Source organism: Eulemur rufifrons, chromosome 5 (assembly GCF_041146395.1).
Source record: "Eulemur rufifrons isolate Redbay chromosome 5, OSU_ERuf_1, whole genome shotgun sequence".
Taxonomy (NCBI): domain Eukaryota; kingdom Metazoa; phylum Chordata; class Mammalia; order Primates; family Lemuridae; genus Eulemur; species Eulemur rufifrons.
This window is the reverse complement of record NC_090987.1, coordinates 42,379,739-42,396,035: the sequence shown is the minus strand read 5'-3', so window position 1 is coordinate 42,396,035 and position 16,297 is coordinate 42,379,739. Positions and strand designations below refer to the sequence as shown.

The following is a 16,297-nucleotide window of genomic DNA, read 5'->3' as shown; positions in this document are numbered from 1 at the left end:
TGCATTTCAATTATTCAATTCTGTTCACTAAGAATATAATTATAAAAATTAATTGTTTATAATTAACTCAGCATTATGCTAGATTATTTAAAATAATCTTGATTACCTTATATTTCATAAATAAGTATGCTGTTATTGGAATTAGACCCATAAGAAAACTACTGTGAGTTATTGCTCTAGAGAATCACAGTGGAAATTAGAATGGCTCCAACAAAAATTTAGTAAATTTTAATTTTTGACAACATTTTACATTTCAGAAAGCACCTTATTTAATGTAAAAGAATTTGCCTTTTCAGTTAGAAAATTAAATGAGGAGAGAAAAAGCAATGAATCAGGCAACTAAGTGAATTAGCGCTATGGTTTTTTTTTTTTTTTTTTTTAAGAATAATGACTGCCAGGAGCAAATGTACTTTAAATATTCTGAAGAAAATCTGTCTATGACTAACAAACATAAATATTACTTGTCAACTCTAGCTAAGATACTCTTCATGAATGTACATTAGTAGTAACCTTTAAGTCCTCATCTTCCATCTACTTTCAAGTGTTTGCAGAGTATAAGCTTTAAAATAAGTATTTGCTATATACAACTTTTAATATGAAAAACATGTAATTATATTCTCACCTGCACTTCTGCTCCATTTCATCTTTTAACTGCATTTCATTATGTAGCTGTTCTTCCAGCTTGTAGATTGTTTTTTGCAAACTTTCCTGCTTTAATTAAAAAAAAAAACCCAACAACTCATTCTACTAAGAATATTTGCAGAGAAATTAAAAATAGCAAGTTTATGTACCATCTACACCTTTTTGGAAAATAATTATTTAGTTTAACTTTATGGTTTTTTTTTCTATTTGAAAATTTTAATTATTGATTTAATAAGCATTTTCTCAACATCTACTAATACATCAGGGACTGGGCTAAGCACTAGCAATACAAAATGAAAAAGATTTTTGTCCCTGTTCTCAGGAAGCAAACAGTTAAACAGAGGAGGCAAAAGGAAATGGGAGGGTGAAAAGAACCTATAATGTCCTAAAGACATATATGCAAAATATTAGAATATAATGTGATAAATGATAATAAAATTATATGGGGTGTTCTGAAGGACAGAAGGGGTCACTTTTAATTCTGCCAAGAATATATAATGCTTAAGGTTAGACCTACAAGATGAGATAAATTTTACTAAGCAGAGGTGGTAGAAGGAAGACATTTTAGCTAGAATGAACAATGAGTCCAAAAGTAGAGAGACACAAGAAAACATTAACATAATATAGTTGGAAATGGGAAAAAAATCAAGTATTACAGCAGAGCATAAAATATAATAGGGAAAATAGTTCACATTAAACCTAAAAAAGTAAGTGAAACCATAATCCTTGTATGCAAAAATAGGAGTTAGGGACTTTAAACTGTAAGCATTTTAAACAGGGAAATGACACAATATTGGCCTCTCAGAAACATCACTCCAATAATAATAATGTGACTAGATTAGAGGACAGTGAAATTTTAGGAAAAGCAACCAGTTAAAAAGCTATTGAAACAGTTCAGGCAAGAAAGAATATGGATCTGATATAAGGCAGAACTTTGGGAAACAATAAATGAGCAGAAAAAGATCCTGCAAAGAGTACTGAAAAAAAAAAAAATTTCTAAAGGAAGAAAGGAAAAAAAAAAAAAAGGAAATAATGGGAACATAGAAGAGTTATAAAAGCTTGAAGTTCCAAAGAAGAAGAAGTAATCAGCAAAGAAGAAAAATAAGATATGGACTGACAATTATTCATTGTATTTGGCAATTGTAAAGTTGTTATTAGCATCTCTGCTGAAAGGTTTTCAAGGAAGAGTTGAAAATTAAATTAGGTGATTTTTGTACTTACTTCTATGTAAACATAAATATTGTACATAATACTAAATATAAATAAATAGTAATTATCCTCCCCTTTGATCTTATCAGAGCAAAAGATAAAATGTAGCTGCCAGTGACAGAAACTTCTGTCAATCACCACTGAACAAAATCAGTCCAAAGAAAACACAAATCTTTTTTGAAGTCCTAATACATCTCTAATCCTACAGACAATACAGTGAGAGCTGGGTTACAGTAACTCCTTATTGTTACCTTCCATAGGTCAAAGATGCTTTACTTTTAAAGACTTCTGAGCCCTTTTTAGCTATGTAACTTGCCAAACAGCTCCACTGCGATGAAAATTTAAAAGAGAAAGATGACCATAACAGCTAAAAGGTACTCAACATAGCTCTTTCCCTCTTTTCTCACTTTCCCTTTTCATCACATGTTCTCTTACATTTAAGGGTAAATATATCAAGGAGAAAGAAAAGAATTATATTAGCTTTTAAAAAATGGTTGCTACCTTCTCCTCTCCTCTGTTAAAAATATGTAGTCTATAGCACACAAACAGTTCAAAGAATGCTCTAAGAATGGACAGATAATTATTCCTGATATTTTTCAGAAAAGTCCTGGTTAGACTGGGCACGGTGGCTCACGCCTGTAATCCTAGCATTCTGGGAGGCCGAGGTGGGAGGATTGCTTGAGCTCAGGAGTTCGAGACCAGCCTGAGCAAGAGCAAGACCCCGTCTCTACTAAAAATAGAAAGAAATTAGCCAAACAACTAAAAATGGAAAAAATTAGCCGGGCATGGTGGCGTGTGCCTGTAGTCCCAGCTACCCGGGAGGCTAAGGCAGGAGGATCACTTGAGCCCAGGAGTCTGAGGTTGCTGTGAGCTAGGCTGACTCCACTGCACTCTAGCCCAGGTAAGAGAGTGAGACTTTGTCTCAAAAAAAAAAAAAAAAAAAAAAAAGAAAAGAAAAGTCCTGGTTAACCCAAAGGATCCTCTCAAATGTTAGCAAGTAAGATTTTTTTTTCGTCTCAAGAACATGAGCTATATAAACAATAGAAAGAACTCACAACTAAATTTATTTCCTAGAGTAATTTACTTCTCAGTGGACAAATTAGACGATGCTCACTGTAATGCTTATTATCCATTTCCCCACTCCCTTCCAGCCTTGGAGATCCACCCTCTGTTCTTTGCCTTAAAACCTACAGACTGCATTACCTGGGCTCTCTTGCCCTACGATTTTAAGGTTGGTTCTAGTCCACAGGAGATGACAACAGGAAATCGGATGGTAGAGACAAGAAATATTCACTCTCCCCACACCCTGCTTGCTTTACTGTGGTTCTGGCAGCATTCCCTTCACCACTGCACCAAACTGCTTCTACTGTGGTTCTGGCAATGTTCTATGTCCTATGTTCCTCTTCTATGATGCCAGGCCTTCTCTGAGCTACAAGATTTTCTCTCCTTGCCCCTTCAGTATAGGGGCAGTGGCTTCCGACTGTTGTTAAATCAATGGGTGCTTTAGCACCCTTTATTGTTCCCCTTTACTGATGTTTACAATATGCTAATCATCTCCTTATTAAACTCTTTTCATTTAACAAATGCATAAACAAATTGTGGTATTTATGTCCAATGGAGTATTATTCAGCCTTAAAAAGAAAGGAAATTCTCACACATATAACATGGATGAACCTTGAAGACATGCTAAATGAAATAAGCCAACCACATAAGGACAAACATTATATGATTCCATTTATATGAGGTACCTAGAATATTCAAATTCATTGAGACAGAAAGTGGAATACAATAGTGGCTACCAGGACCTTGGCGGGGATGGTGGTGAAATGAGGAGCTGTTGTTTAATGGGCACAGATTTTTAGTCTGAGATAATGAAAAAGTTCTAGAGATGGATGTTGGCGATGGCTGTATAACTATGTGAAGGTGCTTAATGGCACTGAACTGTACACTTAAAAATGATTAAAATGGTAAATTTCATGTTATATATACTTTACCAAACACACAGAACTCTTTTCATTTAAATCTTTTAAATGTTATCTGTTTTCCTGTTAAGACTCTTAATGATACATTGATTTACCATATATTCCTAATTCCACTGTCAATCTGTGCAGCAATTTAGAGTTTACCAACTGCCACCACATATACTATTCCATTTGATATTCAAGCAAAAAATCAGACCGGAGAAGAGACAGTATATAAAAGTGCCATAAAAATCCAAGTTCACTAACTACACTTTCACAAGCATTACATAAGTTTACTCAATATCATGTATACAAATACATTATCTACAAAACGATTTTTAAAAAACTAAGAGAACACCTACCAAACTTTTATCCACATTGGAACTAGTTCTGTTATCATTAGGATTTGCTGAAGGTAAGTATCTAGAGGAAAGAAAAGTTTAAAAAGAAAACAATCAAAAAACTCTTTAATTATCAATAGTAACCAATAACAAATACTACATGCCTATTATATGTTCAGTATTATAGTAGCTCTATTTGTTAAAAATTAAATACAGGTTCATAATTATTTTAGAAACAGAATTCAGAAATGATACACATATTAAATGAAACCCTCAGTTAGGTCTGAAGTAGCTGCCTGTAATCACACTAAGTATTCCTACAGCAAAACATATGAATATTCATATCAAATAGGATAAATAAAAGCCACAAATAGTTTCAACATTAGCTATAACAACTTCAAATTTAATAATTACTCCAGCAAATTAATTATCTAATACCACTTCATTGGAGTATAGTTTGATTAGAAGTACATATTTTTGAGGTAATTCAAAAATAATATTAAGTAGATTTACACATCCAATAAGTGTTGCCATATCGTTCACTGTATTATATCGGTCTAGCAATTTCTTTAGATTTCTACTATGTAATATTTACCAACCTATATTGCATAACTTATCCATTTCCTCACTAGGATGTGAGCATCTCAAGAGAAGGTACCATATCTTATTCATCCTTCTCCATGCACCTTGGTGCTTAGTATATACCTGACAAAGAGTAAGTTATCAAATATATCTCTTGAATGAATGAATGCTCAGCACACTAAAATAGTTAAATGTTTAACTTATATCTCAAGTACATTTGAAAAGACTAAAACTAACATTAGCTCATAATGGTAACAATAGCTAACACTGAGTGCTTATTCCATGCAAAGCACTGTTCTAAGTGCTTTACTGTGTTTTGATTTACTTAATTTCACAATAACCCTATGAGGCAAGTATTATTATTATCATCACCATTCCTAGTTGTGAAGAAATGGAGGCATAAAAGGTTAAATTTATTTGTTCAATGTCACAGTATAGGTAACATTACATTTTATAACACATGGTGAATTCATTAAATGGGTTTTGGGGAGGAATCATTTAATTCTTCAACAGCTAAAAATTACAGGACTTTGATGGCATCAATATAATGATGATGTAGTGCTAGCAAAGTTTATATGGTGTTCCAAAATGTATTATAAACTGTAACTCTTTAGATAATATTAACTGAAGTATCAATATTAATAGCATCTTTTGAGCTATTAATTGTTATAACTTGAGGAGATATAGTATATAATTTAGCAAAGAATTTTTGAAAAACAATAACCTAAACATGGGTGAATCTGAAAAAAATGAAATATGAAATACTAGAAATATCACGCATCACTGAAAAATGGCATTACTATAAGATATATCTTAATATGCCATTAAACCTAATTTTAAATGATTTTTAGATATCGCTAAGAAAATAATATGAATATAACAAAATCGGCACCTACTCCTAAAATCACCATTTAGCATACTTACCTACGATTGCTATAATATGTAAATCCTACAAATGGTAGCTGATTGCCAACAAAAGCTTTAGGAATAGGGAATGTTTCTTCATCTCCTTTATCTTCTTCCAAGTCATCAAAATTACTAGTATCAATGTCACTACTTAAATCAGGTACAACTGGTGCTACAGCTAAAACCAGAAACAAAACTAGATTCATTTCAAATTCAATATACAAATAAAATGAAGTAAAAATTCCATACCAACTACTGATGGCTTCTCTCTTATAAATAGCTTGCAAACCACAAATTCCACAGGGGTTGAATCCTATTACACTAAGCTTCACTAGGATTAAAACTTGATTGAGAAAGCAATTATCTTTAAAATCACCTACAATTATCTATACCTCAAGTTTAACTTGTATATTACAGATCAAGTATTATTAAGGTTTGTTTCAGAATGCACAAAGGTATAAAATACACAAAAGCATTTGGGACTACAGAAATGACTTTTCAGAAACTATACCATAACAAACTGTACTTTAAAAAAGTTGGTTAGTTTCAAATATATTAACAGTATAAAGGCAGTCCCCAGGTTACCAAGCAGACGTGTTCCTGAGAACATCTTTAGGTCAGATTTATATGTAACTAATTTATATGTAACCTGATGAACAGTGTATATATGGCAATGACAATAATAACAATACTATAATGGTTCATATAGTAAGAATAATATGGTATAATACTATAGTAATAATAATTATAATACCCCGGTACTGTAATAGTAAGTTACAAAAGCTACTGTATTCTTCTTTTAGTTTGAACAAACAGAACATAAAAACAAACTCATACAAAAATTTTAGATAGGAGATAGGAAAAACTTCAAAAGAGAATATTAAACGTTAACACTCACCTAATGTTACATCAATGCTAGGCTAGTAAGAATGTTATATTCTGATCTTCTAACCAATAATGACCTTTCCATTTCAATAATTAATCCATTATGCTGCTTAGTTAATAACTGATGCTTTCTTTCATTGGAGCACTGCCTTTCACATGTTCCATTATTTCACTTTATCTATTACAATTGCTCTGATACTCCAGCTACTGAAGGCTAATGCTTTCTCAATGAATGATGGCATCTGGCCTTTCTCTGAATGCTTAATTATTTCTACTTTTGTTTCCATTGTAATCACTCACCTAGATTTACAGTGGACTTTCGCTCTAGAGTCATGGTCATAAGGGAAAAGGGTAAACACCAACACCAACTCACAAAATCAAATTAAAAGGTTAAGACAAAAGTGATGCTGCATGTAAGTGACCATATAAACAATGAGACTAACTGCTAGCATAAAGATGCTGTGCCAAGGAACCACTTATGCCATGCAGGTTTGCTTACATGCGTGGAAGAAACTAGTTTCCAAATTATTAATTTAATTATTTATCATCCTTATGGGGAGCCTTGGGAGCCTGTTTTGTAAGTACAGAATGTCGTAAGTTGGGTCATCCGTAACCTGGGGACTGCCTATGGGTTTTTTGTTTGTTAATCTGCTCTACAGCAAACCAGAAATCAAGGTTACTTTTTAGTTTCCTGGATATAGTAATTTGGTAGTGAAATACTTTACTCACTTAGAATGATCAATACTCCTCCCCACCCCACTTCAACATTCAACATCTCCATAAGATTAAGCCACAAGGAGCAGAAGATTTTGAATTGTATTTTCAGACTAGCTACCTCCAAAATCAAGTGATTAGGGATCAATTCAGTGAGGCATTTATGATATAGTTGTTAGGAAAAAAGGGCAGGGATAAAAAACATGGACATAGCATCTTCAAGAATTATAATCTTGATGCAGAAAAAGTCTTATAAATAATAATATGTGAGAATGCTTAGATATTCATAATACAGGAGAAAATACAATATGATATTAATACTACTAATATCTTTTTTTCAGAGCTTGAATGTGTTACAAGGAGTACATCTAAAATAAATTTTAAGAGAAATGTTTTTATGGAATCTCAAGGGATCCCAAATACTCAAACGATTTTGAAAAAAATGTTTGTTGGAAGACTCAACATTTGTTGATTTCAAAACTTACTACAAAGCTACAGTAATCATAATAGTGTGGTACTGGCATAAGGACAAACATATATATATCAACAGAGAACCCAGAAATAAACTCTCACATATATGGTCAAATGATTTTCAATACAAGGAGCCAACACCATTCAATGGGGGAAAGGACAGTCTTTTCAACACGTAGTGCTCAGAAAACTGTACATCCACGTACAAAAGAATGAAATTGGACCCCTACTATATACCACGTACAAAAATTAACTCACAATGGGTCAAACACCTAAATAAATATAACAGCTAAATCTATAAAATTCTTAGAAAAAAACATAGGGGAGAAGGCCAAGAAACATATGAAAAAATGCTCAACATCTCTAATCATCAGGGAAATGCAGATCAAAACCACAATGAGATATCACTTAACTCCAGTGAAGAATGGCTTTCATCAAAAAGTCCCAAAACAAATGTTGGCATGGATGCGGAGAGATAGGTAACACCCATACACTGCTGGTGGGACTGCAAACTAGTACAACTTCTATGGAAAGTTATATGGAGATACCTCAAAGAACTAAAAGTAGAACTATCATTTGATCCAGCAATCCCACCACTGGGTATTTACCCAAAGGAAAAAAACATCTTCTATAAAAAAGATATCTGCACTTGAATGTTCATAGCCATACGATTCACAACTGCAAAGATGTAACAACCCAAGTGTCCATCAATTCATGAGTGGATTAATAAAATGTGGTATATGTGTACCACGGAGTACTACTCAGCCATAAAAAATGATGGAACTAATACCTCTTATATTATCCTGGATGGAGCTGGAGCCATTCTTCTAAGTGAAGTATCACAAGAATGGAAAAATAAGCACCACATGTACTCACCATTAAATTGGTACTAATTGATCAACACTTGTGTGCATATATAGAAGTAACATTCATAGGGTTTTGGGTAGGTGGGAGGGCAGAATGGGTAAATTCACATCTAATGGGTGTGGTGTGTGATGTCTGGGGGTTGGGCATGCTTATAGCTCTGACTCAGGTGGTACAAAGGCAATACATGTAACCAAAGTGTTTGTACCCCTGTAATATTCTTTAAAAAAAAAAAAAAAAGAAAAGAAAAGAAAACATAGGGGAAAAGCTTCATGACAATAGATCTGGCAATGATTTCTTGATTGTGACACCAAAAGCACAGGCAACAAAAGAAAAAATAAACTATACTTCATCAAACTTAAAAACTTTTGTGCATCAAAATACTATCAACAGAGTGAAAAGATAAGCCAAAGAATGGAAGAAAATATTTGCAAACCATATATCTAATAGGAGATTAATACCAGAATATATAAGGAAAGCCTACAACTCAACAACAAAAAACCCAAACAATCCAATTCAAAGATGGTCAAATGACTTGAATAGAAATTTCTCAAAAGACATACATATGGCCAATAAGCACACAAAAACATGTTTAGCATCCCTAGTCATTAGGGAAATGCAAATCAACTTCACATCCATTAGGATGGCTAATATAAAAAAAAAAAAAAAAGAAAAAACACAGAAAAGAGCAAGTCTTGGGAGAAGATTTGGAGAAACTGGATTCATGTGCATTGCTGGTGGGAATATAAAATGGTGCAGCCACTCTGGATAATGGTATGGTGCCTCTTCCAAAAAATTAAACATAGAATAATCACATGATTCAACAATTCCACTTCTAGGTATATACTCAAATGAATAGAAAATAAGGATATTTATGGAACTATCCCTATATAATATTCATATGGATATAAATGTCCATAATATAATTTGGAAAGCAGATATTTGCACACTAACGTTCATAGAAGCATTATTCACAATAGTTAAAAGATAGAGTTCAGTGTCTAGCAATGGATAAATGGATAAATAAAAATATGTACATATACACAATGGAATAATATTCAGACTTAGAAAGGAATGAAATTATGATACATGTTACAACACGAATGAACCTTGAATACATTATGCTAGGTGATATAAACCAGTTGCAAAAAAGACAAATATTATAGTACTCTACTTAAATGAGATACCCTGAGTAGTCAAATTCATAGAGATGAAAAGCAAAATAGTGGTTGCTGAGGGCCAGGGGGAGAGGGGAATGAAGAGTTATTATTTCATGTTATCACTTAAAAAAAGAGTTTTAAGTTAGGGATGATGAAAAAGTTAGGGACATAGTAGTGGTAATGGTTGTAAAACAACGTGAATGTACTTAACGCCATGAAATTGTTAAGTTTAAAATGGAAATTTTACGTTATGCATACGTTATTTACCATGACAAAGACATCATTTTTTTAAGTTTATTTTTTTAAAAAAAACAATCCATTATAATGATGAAAAAGTCTAAACTCCTAAGTTAAAGCATCCTGAAACTTGCTAGGCCTAAATTATTTTTTTATTTTATTTTTTTTGAGACAGAGTCTTGCTCTGTTGCCCAGGCTAGAGTGCAGTGGCATCATCATAGCTCACTGCAACCTCAAACTCCTGGGCTCCAGTAATTCTCTTGCCTCAGCCTCCTGAGTAGCTGGGACTATAGGCATGCACCAACATGTCAGGCTGAGCCCTAAATTCTTTATTCATGAAGCCCACATTGGTAATCTCTCCCGTATGAATGTAAAATTCAAAAAGAGAGGGTAGTAGTTGATTAATCCACAGAGCCCAGAATAATGTATATGTGTATTCAGACAAATGAGTTTTTGTTTGTTTGTTTGAGACAGAGTCTCACTCTGTCACCCAGGCTAGAGTGCCATGGCGTCAGCATAGCTCACAGCAACCTCAAACTCCTGGGCTTAAGCAATCTCTCTGCCTCAGCCTCCCGAGTAGCTGGGACTACAGGCATACGCCACCATGCCAGGCTAATTTTTTTATATATATATATTTTTAGTTGTCCAGATCATTTCTTTCTATGTTTAGTAGAGACGGGGGTCTCGCTCTTGCTCAGGCTGGTCTCGAACTCCTGACCTCGAGTAAGCCTCCCGCCTTGGCCTCCCAGAGTGCTAGGATTACAGGCGTGAGCCACTGTGCCCGGTCTGAGTTTTGTTTTTAATTAAACTGAAAACTGTATGAGCTGACAGAAGTGTTACCACTGTTAGCATCTTGCCCACAAGCAACAGATGGATTAAGTAATGCCAATATCTTACTTCAAATGAGATAATAAATGGCAAAGTGTTTTGCAAGTCACTACATTATATTTAATACAATATTACTAATAATGTAGTAAATATGCAATAAATATGTAATAAATGTCATAATTTTCTTTTCCCCCCAAATTTAACTGCCAACAAGTGTCAATTCCTTACATTTCTGATCTGTGTAATATTGAACAGGTGAAAATCTTTAAATAGTACACAGCATTCCAAAGATCAAAGGCCTTGAAGTCAAAACAGACTCAGATATGAATCCTGACATTGCCATTTGCTCACAGTTATGACCTGTAATAAGTTATTTGGGTCTTTTCATTTCTTTTGTCTGCTATCTTTAAGCTTACTCATGTCACTCCTTCAATTTTATCTCAAATGAGTGGAGAAGTAATTTTACTATCTTAATATTTTGTGTCTCTAAATTAGGATGAACAAGATCAGGAAGCTCATAGAAATTCTGTCAAAAATCAAGCTATTTTGTATCCTGCTTCCATATCACCAAGGAACATAAGGTGAACATTAATGGCCACTGTAACTTGGAAACATTTAAGTGGTGAAACTACCAAAAAAACTATTGTTTGCATAAGAAAGCAATTTTGCCAAAGAAAATGGAATGTCAAAAAAAATTAAAAGGAATTGTAACTGTTATATAATTTTTAAAAATTTAGCAGGTCTGAGAGGTCAGTTCCGAATAAAAGAATTCTTGGTATTTTAGGGGTGGGAAGTGAAGACGGGGTAGGAAGAGGGAAAGAAAAGAACAATAAGTTCTAAGACTTCAATTTTTTTTAATTTTTTTTCAATAACCACAAAGCAGAACTATTAGAATTAGGAAAACCCATCAAAATGTTTCTAAGTATGCTAAATCTAAATATACTATAATGAAACCACAGATAACAATGTAAATCTTAAAAAGATACAGAAATGATAATACTGATAAAATTATATAAGGATGCTCATAGAAAATCTTTAAAATATAAATAAAATTTGTTTGATTTAAATCAATGAAGTAATTCCTTTGTTTTTTCCACAAATAAGAGTAGTTACATCAAGGAGGTATGGCAATATAAAAAAATGCCATTGACACGGACTCCCCAATTCCTTGAGACTATGAGCTCTATAAGGGAGAAAACTTTTGTTTGATCACTGCTGTTTTCCCAGTGCCTGAAACAGAAAAATGTTCAGCACACAATAGGTGTTCAATAAATATTTGTTACCTCCTCTCCTAATTAATCAGTTTTTCAATGTATAAAAGAAAATACATCCTCTCTACTTTTCAAAGTGATTTACTGTGTGGTTATTCTATGTAATTTATGCATTACCTACCTTGTTTGAAGAAGAATTTAAAGCAATACAAAATACACTTTGTATTTTCTTCAATCTCCTTTAAAGTTTTTTACATATTTATAATCATATTTGTATGTTTTCAGCCTTCTTAAACTTTACTAAGAATGTACCTTGAATAAAAACACAAAGCTTTTCCATGTAACCTTTTTTTTTTTGACACAGTCTCGCTCTGTTGCCCAGGCCAGGGTGCCATGGCATCAGCCTAGCTCACAGCAACCTCAAACTCCTGGGCTCAAGCAATCCTTCTGCCTCAGCCTCCCGAGTAGCTGAGACTACAGGCGCACTCCACTGTGCCCGGCTAATTAACCATGTAACCATTTGTCTCACTCCCTGTTCATCTCTGTCTTGCAATAATTTCTCTTGCAGCATGAAGACAATAATCATGTCACATTTACTTCTGTAGAGGAGGAAGTTCCTTGTTTTCTAGTATATAACTGTTAATAAATTCTCCCAAGATCAAGCTGCTCCTGTTGCTTCTTCAGACAGTTGGTCATTCAATGACATTCTTTGTTGTGGTATAATTTCTTAATTTCCAGACGAATTTATTCCCCCCTTTCCCTTCTTAGACAATTTATAGCTTAGCACAATGTATGTACTGTACTTGAAGGTAATATAACTGTTCTTTTAAAATATTTGATAACTAGAATGCTTCACCAATTCTAGCAAATCTACATAATCTATTTCACCAGAATTAAGAAGACTTTTTCTTTCACAAAAGAAATGTCCCTCACTATCAACTAGATAGGGAGTCCTTAAGACAAATAACTAATTTATAACAGTTTCCAAAACTCCATAGCTGAGTTCATTTCCGTTATTACTGTTCATTGCTATTGCTATGGCAGCAAGTTAGGGGCTGGTATACATTATTCTTTTTCTGTCAATTTAACAGGGAAAAAATTCCCGAGACTTCGAAGAGGAAAAGATGAATTTCTTATCTCCCAAGTCCACAAAGATGATGGGGATCTTTGGTGCTATTATAATTTTGATTCAGCTACGTTGTACAAGGTTTTCTATGAATCACCTTGTAATTTTAACTTAAAAAAAAAATAACGTTCTAAACTGACTGAAAATTTACAGTACCTTACAGTATCTTACATACTATTTTTATTTCTGAATTGTATGTTCCAAAAGCCTGATGGAATTGTATACTACAATTTCCTATATCTTCACAAATAGAATTAAATTGAATTTTGGCATTTATTAATAACAGAAGCTCTTCATATTTTAGGTTTTAATAAAAACAACAGAATAACCTGTCTTTTCACAACAAAAATTTTAATTTCGTTACCCATTATTTATTGACTCCTCAATGAGATAACTAAAGTCTCAAAAATAAGCAATTCAACAAAGATCAAAAATCAAATTATGACTGCTAAGCCTAAATCCATTACATTTATATTTCATCTTGATATCTTTTTTTTTTTTTTTAGACAGGGTCTTGCTCTGACTTCCAAGCCAGATAGAGTGCAGTGGTGTCATCACAGCTCACTGCAGTCTCAAACTCCTGGTTTCAAGTGATCCTCCCTCCTCAGCCTCCTCAGCAGCGGGGATTATAGGCTTACGCCACCACGCCTGGCTGATTTTTCCATTTTTTTAGTAGAGACAAGGTCTTGCTCTTGCTCAGGCTGGTCTTGAATGCCTGGCCTCAAGCAATCCTCCTGCCTCATCCTCTCAGAGCACTAAAATTTCAGATGTGAGCCACCATGCCCGGCCCATCTTGGTATCTTGATTGGGATATAAGAGTAGCAGCAGTACATTTTCCCAATATTATCAAATAGTCTCTCTTTAACTAAGTTAGGACAATTCCCATTCAGTATCTGTGTACTTCTGATTTTCATCAGATATACACAAATATTTAGCAAGGTAATTTCAATAGACTATTTACCACAACTACATTCAAATATTCACTACAATGTGCAAGAAAAAATAACTTACTGTCTCGAAGTGTTTCCCAAGCCCACTGGTCATTTTTGAAGAAGAGATGTCGTTTGATTTCTTCTACTCCATTTCGCCCTAATCTCACTTCTCTGAATAGAAAGAGAAGGAGAAAAGTAATTAATCATTTAAGATTTTATTATAGTCTGTCCAGGTTTATTTGCAAGCAGAATGCTAAATCTGTACAGGATGACAAATACAGTTCTAAGTCACCTTGAAATTATATTCGTTGTCAGCATTATTTTCAGCTCAAATAGAAAATAAGTTCAAGAGAACATTAAAGAATTTCTTTAAAGAATACTAAAGAAAAAAATATATAAAACTATAGATCTGTTGATAGTCCATGACTTTTCTATTAACAACGAAAATCCATATGAATCATCACCTTGCTTTATAAGCATAATGAATAAAGCACAAAGCATTTTCTTGACTGTTTTTTTTTTCCACAGTGATAAAGTTATGCTTCTTTTTTTTTTCCCCCAACTAATAATTTTACTTTGGTAGCAACACCAGATGCTACCAGAAACTCCAAAAACACATTTTACATTTTAAATTTCCATTTTATAATCTATTAAATATTTCTGACCAATCAAAAACCAGTGACAACTAATTCTTGCCATTGCTACAAAATTCAGAGCTTTCACTGGACAAGTTACTGATCATGGGCCTCTTTTTGGTGAGCACAGAGATAAAGTTTTTAAAAATGTGACTTTAGCTGAATTGGAAAGAGGAACTTTCCTTTTGTTCACTAGCAGTGTTTATAAATAATGAGAATACTCTGAATTCTAAATTATTTTTGTAAGTAAAAAGATAAATTGGTTTAGACAGGAGATACTTTCTCTAATAAGCTTTCATGAACTTTCCCAGACTGGATTAGAAAACCTCTCCATGGTTGTCTGACACACAGTACTTATCTCATGGTAATTATTAGGTCATTAAATATGAAATATCCGATTTCAAACCAAAAGTTTAGTTTATTATATCTCAAACAAGAAACAGTACAATTAATCAAAGTATGTGCCTAAACTATCGACACAGTTTAGCCATCTTAAGAGTAGCTTGCTTATGCCAGCAGCAAAGAAGCCTGGAGAGCAAGTGGCGATGAATCACAAAAGGCATTTTCCATAGCTTTTTGAGAACAGAGTATTCTTCCTTGCAAGAAGTGGTCCAAAGCCTGGAAGATGTGGTAGTCAGTTGGCACAAGGTCTGGTGAATACAGTGGATGACAGAGTGTTTCCAAGTTCAGCTTCTGTAAGTTTGAGCAGCGTTGTTTTTTGTGACATGTGTTCTTGCAAGAAGATTGGTCTGTCTCTATTGACCAATCTTGGCTGCTTAATTGCAAGCATCCTCATCATTTTGTCCAATTGGTTACAGCAGACTGCAGGGAGTTAGCTATGTTTTCCGCAAGAGGTTCAGGTCCCTCAGGCAGGGGTCATCGCAAAGGATGAAAAAATAGTAGGAAACAAATAAAAATAATACACAGAGCCAAAGATATAGTTTATAAAGTAAAGATTTATGAAGATAGACAAAGGGGGTGCCTGGATGGTTACATCTCTTCTTGCGGAAATGTAACAAAGACTGAAGTTTTATATAGGTACTTATAGGGCAGATACAGGTTCTTGGTTGCCAAGGGCAACGGGATTTACATAATGATAGGTAGTTTGGTTTAGGGTCAAAGGTCTTCTAAAAGGCTACTACAGATGCTTTAACTAACTCTATGTAGGTGAACGATGAGTTATAAAATCTTCTTAGGGCAAACTTCTAGTTTTATGATAAGGCTATTACTTTAGCAAAAACAGAGACATCGTGGCTCTAGTTATTGTGTATTAGAACAGAGATTTTAGAAGTCAACATGAGCTGTGCCTTATGTTATTTACTTTAACCACATGGTTCCATCTGGGCCCGGCTTGGGCAACGTATCTTATGATCAGCTTTCATCTCTGGCGGCCTGTCTTTGTTGATCAGCTCCGGCATCCCATGGCTCTAGGCAAGACCTGCTTTGTCTTTTAGAACAGGTGAGAGCCATAGACCCAGATTGTAGCATCGCCTTGGAATGTAGCTGCTACTGACCATTGAGATGCCCTCCTGAGGAGAGGCAGCTTTTGATATGTGAACTAACACGTTTACATTTTCCTTTAGGGCAAAGCCT

General features: G+C 33.9%; 1 protein-coding gene across 1 annotated transcript in view; it reads right to left on the bottom strand.

Annotated features, from left to right (window-relative positions):
- The window catches only part of ROCK1 (Rho associated coiled-coil containing protein kinase 1), a 140,303-nt gene that overhangs the window by 57,304 nt on the left and 66,702 nt on the right, over positions 1 to 16,297 (bottom strand). The window contains exons 9-12 of the mRNA XM_069468526.1: positions 14,149 to 14,240; positions 5,660 to 5,819; positions 4,175 to 4,235; positions 623 to 711 (exon numbers count right to left, since the gene is read on the bottom strand). Coding sequence (XP_069324627.1) covers positions 623 to 711; positions 4,175 to 4,235; positions 5,660 to 5,819; positions 14,149 to 14,240 — 402 coding nt within the window. The remainder of the gene's footprint in view (positions 1 to 622; positions 712 to 4,174; positions 4,236 to 5,659; positions 5,820 to 14,148; positions 14,241 to 16,297) is intronic.